The 16,570-nt window shown below is 42.4% G+C and overlaps 1 protein-coding gene across 1 annotated transcript in view; it reads left to right on the forward strand.

Moving 5' to 3' along the window:
* LOC147117677 (F-actin-uncapping protein LRRC16A-like) overlaps positions 1–16,570 on the forward strand; it is a 494,673-nt gene that overhangs the window by 393,782 nt on the left and 84,321 nt on the right. Inside the window, exons 27-28 of the mRNA XM_085989391.1 lie at positions 567–654; positions 5,624–5,773. Of these exons, the coding sequence (XP_085845517.1) occupies positions 567–654; positions 5,624–5,773 (238 nt within the window). The remainder of the gene's footprint in view (positions 1–566; positions 655–5,623; positions 5,774–16,570) is intronic.

Consider the following 16,570-nt stretch of genomic DNA (forward strand, 5'->3'; position numbering starts at 1 on the left):
GATCTTGAGTTTAGCTTAGGGTAAAGGGAGCTTTATGGCACAAGGAAATATTTCTTGAATAAAAGAAAGACTTGCATTTATATAGTGCCTTTCACGACCACCGGATGTCTCAAAGCGCTTTACAGCCAATGAAGCCCTTTTGGGTGTAGTCACTGTTGTAATGTAGGAAACGAGGCAGCCAATTTTGTGCACAGCAAGCTCCCACAAACAGTAATCTGTTTTAGTGATGTTGATTGAGGGATAAATATTCTCCCCTGCTCTTCTTCGAAATAGTGCCATGAGATCTTTCATAACCACCCGAGAGAGAAGACGGGGCCTCAGTTTAACTTCTCATCCGAAAGACGGCACCTCCGACAGTGCAGCACTCCCTCAGCACTGCACTGGAGTGTCGGCCTAGATTTTTGTGCTCAAGTCTCTGGAGTGGGACTTGAACCCACAACCTTCTGACTCAGAGGCGAGTGTGCTACCCACTGAGCCACAGCTGACACTGACAACATAATGCATTTGCTCTACGTTGTAGAAGGTTTTTTAATACAGTCTGTTGTCTTTCTCCAATTCTTGTGCAGCGAGGTCAAGCTGACTGTGGCATCGTTTCTGTCTGACCATATTGTAGATGAAATTTTAGACGCACTTTCAAGCTCACAGCACAAACTGGTAAGTGGCAAACCTGCAATGTTTGTATTTGTTTAGCACTTATTTATCTTATGTGCTTTTGCTGTGTAGTGAAATGATGGGTAGAAGTTTTTTAATTTGGGTAAAAGGACCAAGAATTTAAAGTATTTAAAGCAAGATGTGCAAACAATCATTTAGTATAATAGCACTACATATGATTTAACTACTCTCCCTACAATAACAGTTAAGCATCCAGAAGTAATAGCTATGGGTACTTTTTTCCTCCTCCAACTTCAGTTTTAATGGAAGACCACCCATGTAACTAAATTGAATGTTAGAACACCAGTGAAAAGTTAAACCATTTACACTGGCGATATCTTATTTTGGAGAAATTCGAATGCATGGGATAAAGTAGAGTAGAGTCATAAAGGTCAGGCAGCATCTGTGAAGAGAGAAACAGTTAACGTTTCAGGTCGATGCCCTTTCGTCAGAACTGGAAAAAAGCAGGAAATGGAACAGATTTTTAAGCAAGTGTAGTGGCTGGGAAATGGGGGAGGAGATGAAAGAACAAAAGGAAGGCCTGTGATAGGATAGAAGGCCTGGAGAGATTAAGAGACATTGAGATATTCAAGGCAAAAGGAGATGGTAATGGGACAGGTTAAGAAACAAAGGATGGCTCTAGATGAAGTGTAAATTGCGTTGGCAGAATGGAAGACAGCTGCCATGTGGGAGAGAAGAACAGAGCCAAAGTGTGGATAAAATATATATATGATAGGGGCCAGGGTTCTGATCTGAAATTGTTGAACTCTATGTTGAGTCCAGAGGGCTGTAAAGTGCCTAATCGAAAGGTGAGGTGCTGTTCCTCGAGCTTCCGCTGAGCTTCCGTGGAACAATGCAAGAGACCGAGGACGGTGAGGTCTGAGTGGGAGTGGAGTGGAGAATTAAAGTGACAGGCCACCGGGAGCACGGGGTCCCCCTTACGGACTGAACGGAGGTGTTCCGCAAAGTTGTCACCCAATCTGCGTTGGTCTCCTTATGTCGGGTCTTTCTTCATTACAATAGTTTCTCTGTTGGTAACATTTGCAGAAAAAAATGTAAAACAGGAAAAATATATTCACCAAGACGAATGGGCACATTAACAATATTTTAGATAGCACAATTTAATACTTATTCTGTTGGTCCTTGTAATGTGTAGAACTGCATATCTGTCACATACATAAGGTACTAATATTTTGCATGTAACATATACTTGAATATATCTGCAGCTCCTCTTTTTGGAACACAAATTGTGACAGTGTTATAAACAAATTCAATTTACTAATTTACACTTGTGGATTACTTTATCTAACCTGTCAAATACTCCACTGCCGTTGAAATACAAGAATAGAATATGCCACGCAGTAGCAGTCTAGAGTACTAGGGGCCACATTGGGCTCGGTAGTGCCTGTTTTTTGGGCACTATGAGTGCCCTTAGGGTTCCAAAATGGCGTCCACGGCACTCGTGGGCGCGCACACTTCTGACACACAGCACACCTGACGCCATCTTGGTAAAGGGATTAGCACGCGTGCACGTGGCATCTGCCGGAAGTATGCAGAGTAGACAGTTCATGACGTCAATCAATGCTGCCATTTTGGAGCTCCACGCTACAGCCGACGCACTCTCTTAACCTCGCACAGCTGAACACGCGTTAAACAGCGTGAAGGACCCCCCATCAGTGCTATTTAAAGGGATCATCAACTGCTTACAGGTTAGTCGCAGGTTTATTCCTTTTGGCTGTTGCTACAATTCTACACGTTTTTGGTGCTTTCCATAGTTATTTAAAGTTTCAAAAGTCTACAGGGAATGGTGTGGCAGGTGCTGAAGTACTTTTTGCTGACTTCAAGACTTTTGCACAAACCTGTTGTTCTACCAGTCGGCCTTCCTCTTGAAATCGACCATGACTGAGAGAATGAGCAGAGGCCACGCAGAGCAGGACAAGCTGCTCCAAGAGGGAGGAGGGGGAAGAGGAGGACGAGTAAGAGGAAGGGAGGCTGCAACCTAGACAGCCCCTGTTGAACATTCTGAGCTTGTACATGAAGAACTAGTTTAAGTGCAATACCAGTAACCTAAACCCCAATTCGCTCGCCATTCACCAACAGTCCCACACCCCTTACCTTCCCTCTGTCATTGACCATCACATCGTCCCTGTCATAAATCGCAAATACTCGGGCGTGGGCCCACCTTGGCCAATTCAATTCAATTCAATTTTTATTCGTCATATATGCAGCTCTCGTGTGTACTGCACAATGAAATGTTGATTTTTACGAGTCCTCCCAACATTGGAATAAATGAATTTGCCAGAGACAGTCTGGAAACAGGAAGCTAGTGACTACTAACTAGACCTCCATGTTTTGTTACAAGTCGATTAAAGCCTTGCTTTATGTACAACCAAGTGCGTAGTGAGTCTTTATTACGTCAGTCCCCTTGGCCACAATGCAAAAATAAAAGCCAACAGAAAATTTCAAACCAAATTTATAAATTAAATCATGCCATATTGCATACAAAATTAAACTAATCACCCTTGTGCATTCCCTTAGTGCCTGTCTTCTGTGTGCCTTTGCCTGTCCTAGGGCTCCTACGAAATGCTACCCCAGTGGCTGCAGCATGGTTGGTGGAAGGCTGATGACTTTCTGTGGATCAGTGGAGGAGAATGCAGATGGCTTTGGAGGATGACCTCAAGCAGCTTTGAGCCGAGATTGCCCGACTTCAGACTGCACCATTTCGGCATGGGCGGCAGCAGTCTGGGCTGACTGAGTGACAGGCAAAAGCAAGGGCACTGGCGGAGTGGGATGAGGTCATGAATGCTGTCATCCTGAGAGAGGACAGCAGGTTAGTGCTCAGCAATCCTAGTAATCTGTTGGAGGACAGATTTCTGGACTGCTGTGACACACTGCAGGCCCCTTTGAACGCTGATATCCACAACCATGATGCAACATTCTGAGCTTGTATGACATCAGTCTGAGCTCAGACTTTTGGTGGAAGCTGCTTGAGCTGCAATGGAAGCTGAGACCTCGACCATCAGACGCTGCATCATGGTTGGGTCTACAAGTGTGTTGACTGAGCTGGCCACCAGTTCCATGCTGAAAAGGATAGGCTCCAGGCTCTGCGCAAAGCCCTGTGCCAAGTTAGTGCTGGACTCTTCCATGCTCCTTGACATTGAAGGCAGGCTTCCCAGTGCACCAAGCATATTTTTGTGTGCACCCATCATCCTTCTTCTGTATCCTGGCCCATCGAAATCCTCATCTAAGTCCTCTGCAACATAACTCATGTGCGACTTTGCCCTCCACAGTGAACTGGCACCTACGCTATCCTTACCGCCTACCCTGGCTGCAGCGCACTCGTGCCCTGTGTCTAATCATATGCAGATCCCGCCTCGATGCTGTCCTCTAAGATATGCACAGTGTCGGTATCTGAGCTGGTGGCTGCAACTGTGAGATCGCGTGATGGCGTCCCTTCATCTTCACTTTTTTCTTGGACTTCTTCCACTGCCTGGCCAAGTTGCAATTCTTGGGTATCTGAAAGGAAAAAGGGAGAATGGTACGGTTGTGGTGAGGGGAGAGGAGAAAGTAAGAAGTGCGTGCTTACACCATCTGCAGCTTGTAAGTCAGAAGAGATTGTGGGATGAGGGGGACATGGGCTGTGAGAAGGAGGATTGGGTATCAAGATACCGTCATCTTCAATGGTTTCAGCCCCGCTGCTGGCCACGGCCTCAGCAATAGCTGTTCCAATAATGGCCAGCACCATCTCCTCCGTGGCGGTTAGAACTTGCAGGCGTGCCTCTCCCCCTCCAATTAGTTCCTGCTGCATATGATTTTGTGCCACCTTCTGCAAGAGAGAGTGAAGTGTGTCAGTGAGTGTCATGCAGTATATTTGGGTAATGTGGCTGTCATGGTTGAATAGCTGGCAGTGTGTGCCAGCTGTGAGATGTGGGCGTGAGGCTTGCAACAGTGCTAAGTGGTTGAGGGTGAGGCGAAGCATATGAATGTTGGGTATGAATCCTGATTGGTAGAGATTGTTGGTAGATGAGTGAAGGGGTGGGGGTGGTGAATTGAGCAGTGGCTGAGGCTAGTGGTGCAGTTGGTAAGATATGGCATTTGAAGATGCACTCACTGACCTTGACCACTCGTATGAGGTCATTGAACTTCTTGCGGCACTGCATTCAGATCCTCGGGGCTAAACTCCTAGCATTTACCTCCGCGGCTATCTGTTCCCACTGCCTTGTCATCGTGTGTCTGGAAGGCCTCCTGCTTCCCTGAGGATACAGGACATCTCTCCTCCTTTCCACCTCCTCCACCAAGACCTCCACTGAGGCATCAGATAACCTTGATGCACATTCTCTCCCATGGTTAGCCATTGTTCTTTGTTGCACAGCACTGTTCCGAATGATGTCAGCATGTCCGTCAGCCACAGTGCACCTTCCCTTTAAGCGATGCACGCTAGCTTTAAGCAGCGCTAACAAGTAACAATATTGGGCCCCCTGCTGATGTGTGCAGTCAATGAACAGCGCGGTTAGCGCTGGCTGCACACAGTAATTGTTATAATGAGCAGGCAGCACAAAGGTGGCGTGCTGCCTGCATTGCATTGAACGGGCATGGGGTAATCACGCATTGCGATCCCCGTGCCCGTTTTCGGGGGCTATCCAATTTAGCCCCCTGTCCCCGCCCCCCCAATATATGATGTTACAGCCACTTGTGATAGCCAAAGGTCATTTTTTAATCATTGTTGCCTGACTGGAAAAACTCCACCTCAACCTCTCGTAGATAACTGAAGTAAGTCTTGCTTGGGCACTCCCTAATGAGGAAGTTGAAATAATGCCTATATAAATTGATGAAAGGGTTGAATATTAGTCCATTAGCAATGCATATAATTCCAATATTATCATACAAGAGCACCAAACTGTCTCGAACATGAACAAGAAATATTTTGCAAGTGGTAGTATGTTTCCTTTCTTGCCACCATTTCCGACAACAGGCAAACCATCTGACAAAACGTGGAAAGCCACTTCCACGACAGGAGTCCACAGAAATAGAAGTGTTGGAAGAGAAGCCAACAAAGCGACTTGCTGTCACCGCTGAGGAACTGACCGAATTGGAGAGGCTAGAGGAACTTGATACCTGCATGGTAAGCTTGATAGGCAATAATATACTAAACCAAGTCTTGTGTATTGGGTGCCCATTGGGTGTGTTTACTGCAGGAAACATACGGTATATCCTAAAGACAATAGTAAATAAATTCCATTTTTTAAAAGTCAATGTGGAGCTTGTTTGTTCCCGTTGATACGTTCTGTTTGCCTTGCGTGAGGCTATTAACGCTATCTTTTGAGTAAAGAAAATAAATGAACTTTGTATGTTTAATGTTTTGGACAATCTTATTTTGGTAACAAAAAAAGTGAACGCAGTGTCTTATTTATCCACCACAGTACTGTGTATAAATAAGACTGTGCTTTTCATTTATATCAGTGGGAAGAGCGAAATAATAAAATGCTCCCACGACAACTCGCTTTATCTGCGTATACTTGGAAAAATATTTAAAGCAAACTAACCCTGGCAGCTTTACAATGCCTGTGCTGAAAAAAAATCCTATTGAAATTAATGGAATTCAGAACCTTGATGAATCTGGACATGTTGATAGTGTATGCATCACCAACATGTCACAGCCATATTCTGGGGGGTTTCCAAGCAGCAGAAACCATTATGCGTGTTAGCAAAACAAGGTTAGTGTGATTTTTTTTATCCAGGGCCTCAGCAGCTCATGTATTTGGAACTAGAATGTGCAGCTTGCAACAAAACACTGTCCTGATGCTCTCCAAGGACTTCTAGGACAACTTGCTGTGCAGTCTTAAAACAATAAATGTTATAACTGACGGTGCTTTTTATGATGCACCTTTCTGTCTGCTTCTGATGGAGTGATCCTAAGCTGTGATCACTCTAAGTTTCATCACTAAAGTTTTCCTTAGTTGAGCCAAATTAAGTTAATTAATTTAAAGGGTAAAGAATTATATGTAGAGCCATCTGTTTCAGAGTGGTTATCAGATGAAAACCACTAAATTTTGAATATTTTATGCAGGGTAAAATAACATGGCACTTTGATTCTACCTGCTTTTTTTTTGTTGTTGGAAAAAGTTGCCTAGGAATTAGACATGCACATAATTAACCTAAGTTTCATAGGTTCTGGCAGATAGGAGCTGCTGCTTGACTTCTGTTTATGTTGAATAAGCAAGTTTCTGGTAATAGGAAGGTCAGGTGAGTAGTGTAATAACTTTTAACTGATCTCGGTTAAAAATGATTACACTACTCACTTAGTCTTTCTATAATATTTGTGTGTATATGAAATCTAGATCACGTCTGTGTCCATGGCCGCGATCTTACCTCTGGAGACGTGTTGGAGACGGGACTTCTGGTTTGCGGGTTTCAGTCTGGCCCCCAGCGACGTCTGACGAACCCATGCTATTTTCCCTTGATTGGCCTTGTTAAACTCGCCCTGTGGGCTTAGCCGGCCAATTAAGGGAAAGCCGGTGACCGATGACTTCAGCGTATGACACTTGTTCTGTCTCAAAATTTTTGACAAATGAATTGTCAGCGTTTGACAGCTTTGAGAAGCTGTCAAACACTGACAATCTCTGATCTAAGGTGAGCCCTTGCACAAAGGCTCACCAAACCTCTCTCCTCAGCAGAAAGCAGATGGCTGCTACATCTGAGAATGCAGCAGCCATTCTGTCATCTCTGCCGTTGAGATGAGGCACCTCTGGATCCCCAAGGGTTGAAGCCTGCAGAAAGAAACAAAGGTAAGGAAACTTTTTCCAACACTTTACACTCACCTCTCATACTTACCTGTCCACACTTGCACCCATCACTCACCTCTACAGCGGACATTTCGACCCCTCTCACCCCCGCAGACCCACTGCTCGCCTTGCTGACCCTGGCGAGGTTCGTAGCCATTGGGAAGCCCGCACTTGCAGGGGTAAAATGGGGATAAGCCTCAAAGCTGCCTGTTAACAGGCAGTTAATAGGCCCTAATCCCCTTCCCGCCTTGAGGTGACAGGTCCCTGCGCGAGTCGGAGACCCGCCTCCCGGGAAGATGGTTTGGAGGTGGGTTGGGAGCGGGGTTGGGTCCCGCTCCCAATTTTTCTCATTTTGCCAGCAGTCCCACCTCCAAATCTGCCTCCTCAGGGCTGGTAAAATCCAGCCCCAAGTGTTTCAGATGTCTGAAGTTTTGAGCAGTGCCTATTTTCTAACACTATCGCCAAGAGTTTCCGCTTTTGGTGCAATCGGTGATCCGGGCATAAATTGCTCTCAAAATTGCAGTAGTTTTGCAAAGTGAATTTTTTGCTCAAATTTCTGGTCACTCATTTGCATATCTCACAGAATCACAGAATCTACAGTGCAGATAGAGGCCATTTCGGCCCATCGAGCCTGCACCGACACATATCCCACCCTATCCCCGTAACCCCACGTATTTAATCCCCTAACACTAAGGGTCAATTTATCATAGCCAAATCAACCTAACCTGCACATCTTTGGACTGTGGGAGGAAACCGGAGCAAACGTTAACTCATCCCTGAATCAACACAATCAGGCAGTGTTTTAGAATGCAATTTTTTTTTTTAATTGCCTTAAAAAGTATTCCTTGTTATGTTTAAGAGTGGTTACTTGGTACATTTTTATTAATACAGCTGAAAATGGGTTTATCACAAAAAATAAGCATTTTTAATCAGTGTCTAGTCCACCTGTGAGTAACCCAATTTTAAATAACTGAAAATGGCTTTAAAAAAACTATATACAGAACCATTTACTAGTTATGTTGGTGTACAGTAGTCAGTTTCTTAGTAAATTTTAAAAAATATTTAAAAGCTTTGAAAAGGATTGGCGCTCTTGTGCCTAAAAAAAAGCTTAAATTTAAGAGCCTCTTCAAAGGCCCGCAAACGAGCACAATTAGCGGAAACTCACCATAGTAATTCATTTGATCTGAGGTCATGGCCAATATTGTAGGCTTGGCCAGCTTCCAGCACAATGTTTTTTCAGCTAGCCAAAAGCTTGCAGTAGCTCGATTTGCGCTGGACATAATTTGCTCTTGAAATTCCTTGATCTTTTGCGCTGGTTTGGCTGATTTTGGAAATACCAGCACAACCTAGCAGAAACTCCAGGCCTATGTGTTTTCGGCAGCAATTAATTGCGGCTCAAAATTTAATGCGAGTTGATTGATGAAATAACCACTTGCACTGTTGCTTTGCTCATGGTATTGTGCTTCAATAGAGGCACTGGGAGTTGCCCATCCATACTGAATTTTCTTAATTGAGTTTGCAAAACCAGAGAAAAGTTCATTCTTGGTGATGTAACTGCTCAGGCTGCTGTTAGTATCCAAAATGTTTGTTTCAAAATTACTGTCTGAAAGGTGTTGCATACATACAGTTAGTCTACATCTAATATTTGAGAGCAATAAATAGTTTGAAAAGAAGTAAATGATTTATTCAGTGTGAGATTTCCATTATTGAAAAACAATCAGTGTGAGAAAGAGCATCCATAGTTTGTTTACTTGGCAGCTTGCAGTCAGAGAAGAAATGATGCTTGAGGGGTCAGTGAAAAGAAATTTCCTTGATTTGCTATCGCAGCATATCTGTCTTCTCTTCCCCTCCCCACCCTCACCCACCCACCCACCAAAAAGGGCCACTAGAAAAGCTGATAACCCCATGCAGCTTCAATTTCCAGGCCATCACAGAAATTATGGACTTTTGGTCGGTGGGGGGAGGGCTACTTGTGTGTCAGTTACATAATCTGAAGCTGAAGCCCATGAAATGTAGGCACACCAAATATTGGCAAGCTATTGCCAATATGATCATTGCTTGTATACTGAACTTTTACAAAAGAAACTCTAAGATGACCAATTTTCTAAGAGAATTAACATACCCAAATCAAGCTGAGTTTCTTCTAATGATTAAATTCAGTATTCCATTTGGAGTTACTGTTTGAGGAAAAGGAATTTATGCTTTGGTGTTGGAATATTTTTCAAAATATTTCTCTCTCTCTTCCCTAGAAAAGTTTTGCACATAATTCGCATCTACCACACCTCCGGCTTCACACTGCCACCTGACTGGGCCAAATTTCAGGTTTATAAGACAGCAGTAGTAACGGAACAAACAGCAAACCTACCAATGCACAAGCAGCATTTTTTTTGAAGTCATTACTCTTTCTGACTTAGAGGGGAGATGGGTGGGGCGGGGAACGGAGTCTAGGGATTTAGCTGCCAATACAGCAAGAAACTTCCTTGGCAACAGCAATGAATTCTAATTGGTCAATGAATGTGCTTTTAACAGTGGTTAAGATCTGTGGCTTTAAGGGACAGTGCAGATTACAATATCCCATTAGCAGCAGAATAATGCATTGTGCATTATGTGTTATAATACTCCGATCCTTATAAACCCATGTATCAACAGTGAGCAATGCCATGCAGGATCTGCTAGTTTTTATAAAGTTTTGTTATAGTCAACATCAATTTGACAGCAATAAGCAAATTAAACAGTTTGTGAGTTCAGTAGTGAATGCTAAAGAACCAGGCTCTGATTTGGAAATTCTCAGGAGGGTGGGGCGTTCTCTAAAAGACTATTCTCTTGAATACAAAGTGAAGAATACTGTTCTTAGGCAATATAAAACATTGGTATGTCTTCACTTGACGAGTTAATCTGTCCAGTTCTGGTCTCCACATATGATGTGGGATATTGAAGTGGTGAAAAGGAAGACAACTACAACGATACCAAGTCTTTAAGTTCTTAATTGTGAGAATAGGCTCCATAAATTAATTACTTATTTAGGAAAAATGCAGGTTTAGAGGCGATATAGATGAAGTTTTAAAACTGATGGCGTTGGATACAGTCAGGTTAGATAAGCTATTTGAAATGTATAAGGGTAGTAGGACTAGAAGTCATGCCTGTAAAATACCCAGGCAGAGTTAGGCTAGGTGCCCCGAAGAATTTTTGTAGAAAGCCCATCACCTTCTAGAAAAAGATTCTGAGTTGTGGGGAGTCTGAGGTCACTAGCATCCTTTAAAAAGGAGCTTGACAAATTCCTGAGAAAAGAGTACATTTTCAGTCACATGGGGTAAGCAATCAACAAGGCTAATGTAATGTTGGTCTTTATATCGAGGGGGATCAAATACAAAGGGGAGGAAGTTATGCTTCAGTTGTATAGAGCCTTGATCAGACCCAATTTAGAGTATCTTGTTCAGATTTGGGCACTGCACCTCAAGAAGGAGGGGTGCAGCATAGGTTCACCAGAATGATGCTGGGGCTTAGAGTGTTAAATTATAAACTTGGCTTTATTCCCTCAAGTATAGAAGATTTAGATGTGATCTGATCGAGGTGTTTAAAATATTAAAAAGATTTGATAGGGCAGATACGGAAAAACTATTTCCTCTGGTGGGGGAATCAAGAACAAGGGGGGCATATACTTAAAAATAGAGCTAGGCCATTCAGGAGTAAGTCAGGAAGCACTTTTTCACACAAAGCTGAATGGCTTCTGTTCCTAATATTCCTGTGTTCCTATTAGTTAGTTAAGGTTGTTATGAGTCATGAGCAACAGGATTCTCCAGGAGCTTGTCTTCGTGGTCAGAGAGGAATTTTCCTGAATTGTCCAGAGTTTTTTCTGACTTTTTTCACATCTCTCCCAGAAGAACGTATTGCAGATGGTGCCGGGGTTGCACCATCTTTGACTGGGTGGGTTTGATGGGCTTCTTTTGCTTTCTTTCCATGTATTCACCTGGGCAGACTCTTAAACCATTGGCCTCTGATTTCCAACGTCATGAAGTGGGCTGTAAACAATGTGCTTTCTGGTTTTATGTTTATTAGTGAACTTTGAAATGTGTTCTCTATTATTTTCCTAGCCTTCATTTCCATAGTGTTAGCTTATGGCGGTAGGCTTCTGGTTTCAGTCAATAAATTCAGCCACACTGCTTTGTCATTTACTACCTGTATTTCTAATGTAATTGATTTAGGTAATCCTGAATTAATTACAATATATACCAGTCTGTTATCCTTTTCAATAATGGAGCTTGGCCATTTGGGAATGACTTGTCTTAGCTGCTGTCAGACATAACTTTGTATGAAGTGGTCCATCACTCAGGATATTTATAACGCATTAAGTTGATGCTCACTTAAAAATACAATCTCCTTTTGTAGTTAACAGACAAACAAACACAGCATCAATCATAATATCATCAGACTGATTAAGTAAAAATATGAGCTGTTTTCAAACAACAGTTTAAAAGCACAACAGATTAAATAGGCTGTAGCAAAAGCTATGCGAATGCAGTAATCAGAAAACATTTTGGCTACACATTTCTGACCATTCTTGAACTGTACTAGTTTAAATGGGTCTTGGCCTTTTAGGTATCTTATTTATTGTAAGTTGTATTATAAATCTGTTTTGTTCTGTAGGGATATTTTTTCAATGATTCAATGGTGTGGCACTGAGCCATACAAATTCGGACAGCCCTCAATTCAATCCCTGGATGGTACTGAGTTAGCTGAACTTAACCATAGCTGCAGTGCAATAATTACAACCTGTCTCAGCGTCCCTGGGCTATGGAGGGACAACACAAGCCAATCTTCTCCTGCCTTTCACCATCCAGTTTTCATGTTAGTAGTGCTTGTACATAGATGCCAGGTGGAGACAGGGCTAGTCTTGGTAGTGTAATGCCTGAGCCTGCAGGCGATCACTGTCTTCCATTCTACCTGTCTTAATCAATTTCAATTCTGTAACTTTTAAATGTGTAGTAACTAAAGCAGTTTTCACTTTTATCTAAATATATTTGTCGTCCATTGGTCATTGTAAAGTTCAAATAATTTAACATTTTTGATGGACTTGTTAGAAATAGCACAATATTTTATTACTGCCAACTCTAAACCTTATATCGTGCATTTATCTAACCAAAGTTAATTATTTTGGTTGTTTTAAAAGCTATGATTTTTTATACGCTTGTTTACATATTGGTTCAGACATACATTTTTCATAATAATAATGGGGATAAAGAACCAATAGAATTGTTAAATGGAACAGCCATACAGCATGCTTATATGGCTCGGGTTAGAGTGGATAAATCCATGAAACTCTCAGCACAGTGCTTGGCTGCAGGAAAGATGGCAAGTAAGGTAATGTGGTACATTGGGAGAGGGATACAGTACAAATCAGAAGAGGCTGTAAGGTCTAAGTAGAAAGTATTGGTCAAACCCTATCTCAAGTTCTGGTCATTTCATCATAGAGATGATACTGCTCTTCAAAGGCAATTTTTTTTTTTTTACAATGATTAGGGTTTCAAATACCATGGGGCATTAGCTGATAGGAGTAAAAAGGGAAATCAAGCAGAACTTTCTCACCCCAGATAATGACCCTGCATTTGCGGTCAGCAGCTAAGTGAAGGTGCTCACTGCTGGCCCCGAAGTATGCCCCGCACAAGGATCTCGCAATCCCTGTGTCGAGAACTTTGGGTTTTCCGACCTTGAATTCAATTCAACGGAACTTAATGGGAATCCCCTTGTTCGAACTGCTGTGACGTCAACAGGCTGTCTAAGCAACCAATCAAAAGGCAGAATTCTCACAGACAGCGAACAAGGAAGTGAGTAAGCCCTTAAAATTCCAACTTTTTAAAAGAGAGAGCAAAAGAAAGATTGGGGTTCCCACATGGGGAAAGGGCAAACCTAAATACGCACAAACTTTAAAAAAAAAGTTTTAAAACTTTTGAAAAGTTTCTTAAAATGTTAATTTTTATTAAAATGCACAAAATTAAAATTAGTTTTCCAGGCCCGTAACCTTCATTTAGCAGTCAATATGCTGTTAAAACGAATTCCTTGGGTCTATCTTTTAGTGGGGAATTTAACAGTGTGCTTACTGCAGAAGAGCCGAAATTTTTGTCAATTCCAGTGATCTACAATATTTCACTGATTGCCGGCTCTGTTGGGGGGGCGCAGCCAGCCAGTTTCGGAGCTGTCACTGACAGTTTCAAAGGCGATATGACAGCATACTCTGACAGTTTGCCGTCATATCGACCGCAAATCCAGGGCCAATAGATTTGTAGAATAAATACAAGATCATCATCAAAGCAGATGGTGTAATTGTGTTAGAGCCAGTCAGAGGCCTTCCCAAAGAAAGTAGGGATTGAAGAATATGGTGAAAAGACAGCTGATTGAGATTGATCTATGGAAAAGGGATAGTCTTGTTGGCCTAATGGTCTTTGCCTGCTTGTAAAAATTGTTTCGTTTGCACACCAATTGAAAGAGCATGAACTGATCCAGTGAGCTTGTTGGCATACTTGTGCACATGGTAGTGTTGCATGCTTCAGGACCCAAGTGCCCATGGAGATGATTATTTTAAGAGTAAATTTGCAGTCAGTAATAAGATCCAGACAACCTTCTCACCCAATCAAACCTTTTTATGGACACAACTAATCTACAGAAATTATAATGGATGCAGGGCCAGATTGGCTACTTGTCACCAATATTCTTGAAGTTTGCAAAGCTAAATAACTAATACTATGAATGGATTGTTGCATGTCTGAACAGGTTTTTGGACTGATGTTCTTTGGTTGTGAATATGAAGTATGCAAATGGTTGAAAACTGGTTGAAAGTTGGTAGTGTGGTAAACCACTGTCATACCTGTCTGTGTCTGTATGTGTATTCCACTAGGTACAGGTCTGGACATGCCTCGGCTGACTCCTCCCACTATTCCAGGTATATAAGTGACTACCTCCCAGTCCCTTAGTATTCTGGACGGGTCGACCACTCGAGACAAGACCTTCATTCTTTAGTTAATAAAAGCCTGATTGTTACTCGCTCAACTTCAGTCTTTTGAGTAATTGATGGCGCATCAGGTAGTGTTTTAGATGTGACATGCTAGGCAAATATAGTGATAGTTATTACTCAAAATTTGCAAAGTGTATTGTGTCCAAAATCAACAGGGCAATACTGAACAGTGGAATGCACATTCTGTAACATTAGTGACATTGGACCAAATCTTGCTGGAATGGGGCTGATAATGGCACAGCGAAGGCAACGGGGCATCTGGGACTTTAGTGAGTGCTGGGACCAACAGTGTATCTCCTTAACCAATGAGAAAGAAACAGGAATGATGAATAAGAGTGGATGAAATTAGAGTCAAATCAGGTACAGAAAGAGAAATAAAGAGAGGGAAAGCAAGATTGGATTAAGAAAGTGAGGGAAAAAAGAGACATAAAGGAAAAGTAAGAAAAACATGTAAAATTTTAAAAATCTCTAAGAAGAATTGACTACATGCAGAAATGAGGCAACAGTTTGAATTGTTCAATTTCTTAGACAGAGACGTTGATTGGAATTGTATTAACAATGATCACGTTGTTTAAAGGGAACTTACGCTGTTGAGCATGAGTCCTAAATTTCTGCAGCAGGTCTAATGGGCAAATCCAGCAAGAGACCACAGGATACTTGAAAATATAGGCTTGGCACTTGCATGACAGTTGCTGAAATAAGACTGCAATTAGTTCAATTTGCTGTCTTTAATCCAAATTAGGAACCACTAATTTTGGATTGAAAATCAATTCACTTTTCCAGGTCATCATGACATTTTAATGGAGGTTTGGGTTCCTTGAGGCAATGATTTGTAATACTTCACTTTTAAGTTCATCATCGAATTTACCTGCCATGGGTGGAAGAGGAATAAAGGTTCTCCAATGGGGATTAATGGCTTCTACCTTTTCAGATCATGGGTCTCTTGGTGATTGTCACAGGATGCATTTACACTACAATGTTGTGTCCGGGTGAGGTTGTTTCACTTAACACCGACACTGCAGTTATGGTGTAAATGCAGCCTAAATCCAGAGTCAAGGCTCAACCTGACTGCACTGAATGAGACTCCCTGAAGTGGCGGGGTGGGGGGGTGCGGTCTCACTCTGCTTTGCTTCAGAGTTGGTGTGGGCCTTGATAAATGGTTCTTACTGGAGAAGTTTAGTGTCTAATATAAAGCCAGAACCACTTTGGAGTAATGCTAAACTTGTAATGTAACTGGACAATCAGATTCAGTAGAAGATCTGCTTTAGCCATGACAAGGATCATTTATTTAAATCATAGAATCATAGAAATTTACAGCACAGTAGGAGGCCATTCAGCCCATCGTGCATGTGCCAGTCAAAAGAGCTATCCAGCCTAATCCCACTTTCCAGCTCTTGGTCTGTAGCCCTGTAGGTTACGGCACTTCAGGTGCATAGCCAAGTATTTTTAAATGTGATGAATGTTTCTGCCTCTACCACCCTTTCAGGCAGTGAGCTCCAGACCCCCACCACCCTCTGGGTGACAAAAGTTCTCCTCAACTGCCCTCTAATCCTTCTACCAACTACTTTAAATCTGTGCCCCCGGTTATTGACCTCTCTGCTAAGGGAAATAGGGCCTTCCTATCCACTCTAACTAGACCCCTCATAATTTTATGCACCTCAATTAAGTCTCCCCTCAGCCTCCTCTGTTCCAAAGAAAACAACCACAGCCTATCCAATCTTTCCTCATAGGTAAAATTCTCCAGTCCTGGCAACATCCTTGTGAATCTCCTCTGTACCCTCTCTAGTGCAATCATATCTTTCCTGTAATGAGGTGACCTGAACTGTACGCAGTACTCTAGCTGTGGCCTAACTAGTGTTTTATACAATTCTAGCATAACCTTCCTGCTCTTATATTCTAAGCCTCGGCTAATAAAGGAAAGTATCCCGTATGCCTCCTTAACCTCTGCCCTGCTACCTTCAGGGATCTGTGGACATGCAGTCCAAGGTCTCTCTGTTCCTCTACACTTCTCATTACCGTACCATTTATTGTGTATTCCCTTGCCTTGTTAGCCCCCCCCCCAAATGCATTACCTCACACTTCTCCGGATTGAATTCCATTTGCCACTTTTCTGCCCACAAAATATGATGTT

The sequence above is a fragment of the Somniosus microcephalus genome, chromosome 5, assembly GCF_052327205.1.
Source record: "Somniosus microcephalus isolate GS21.2 chromosome 5, FLI_Smic_1.0, whole genome shotgun sequence".
Taxonomy (NCBI): Eukaryota; Metazoa; Chordata; class Chondrichthyes; order Squaliformes; family Somniosidae; genus Somniosus; species Somniosus microcephalus.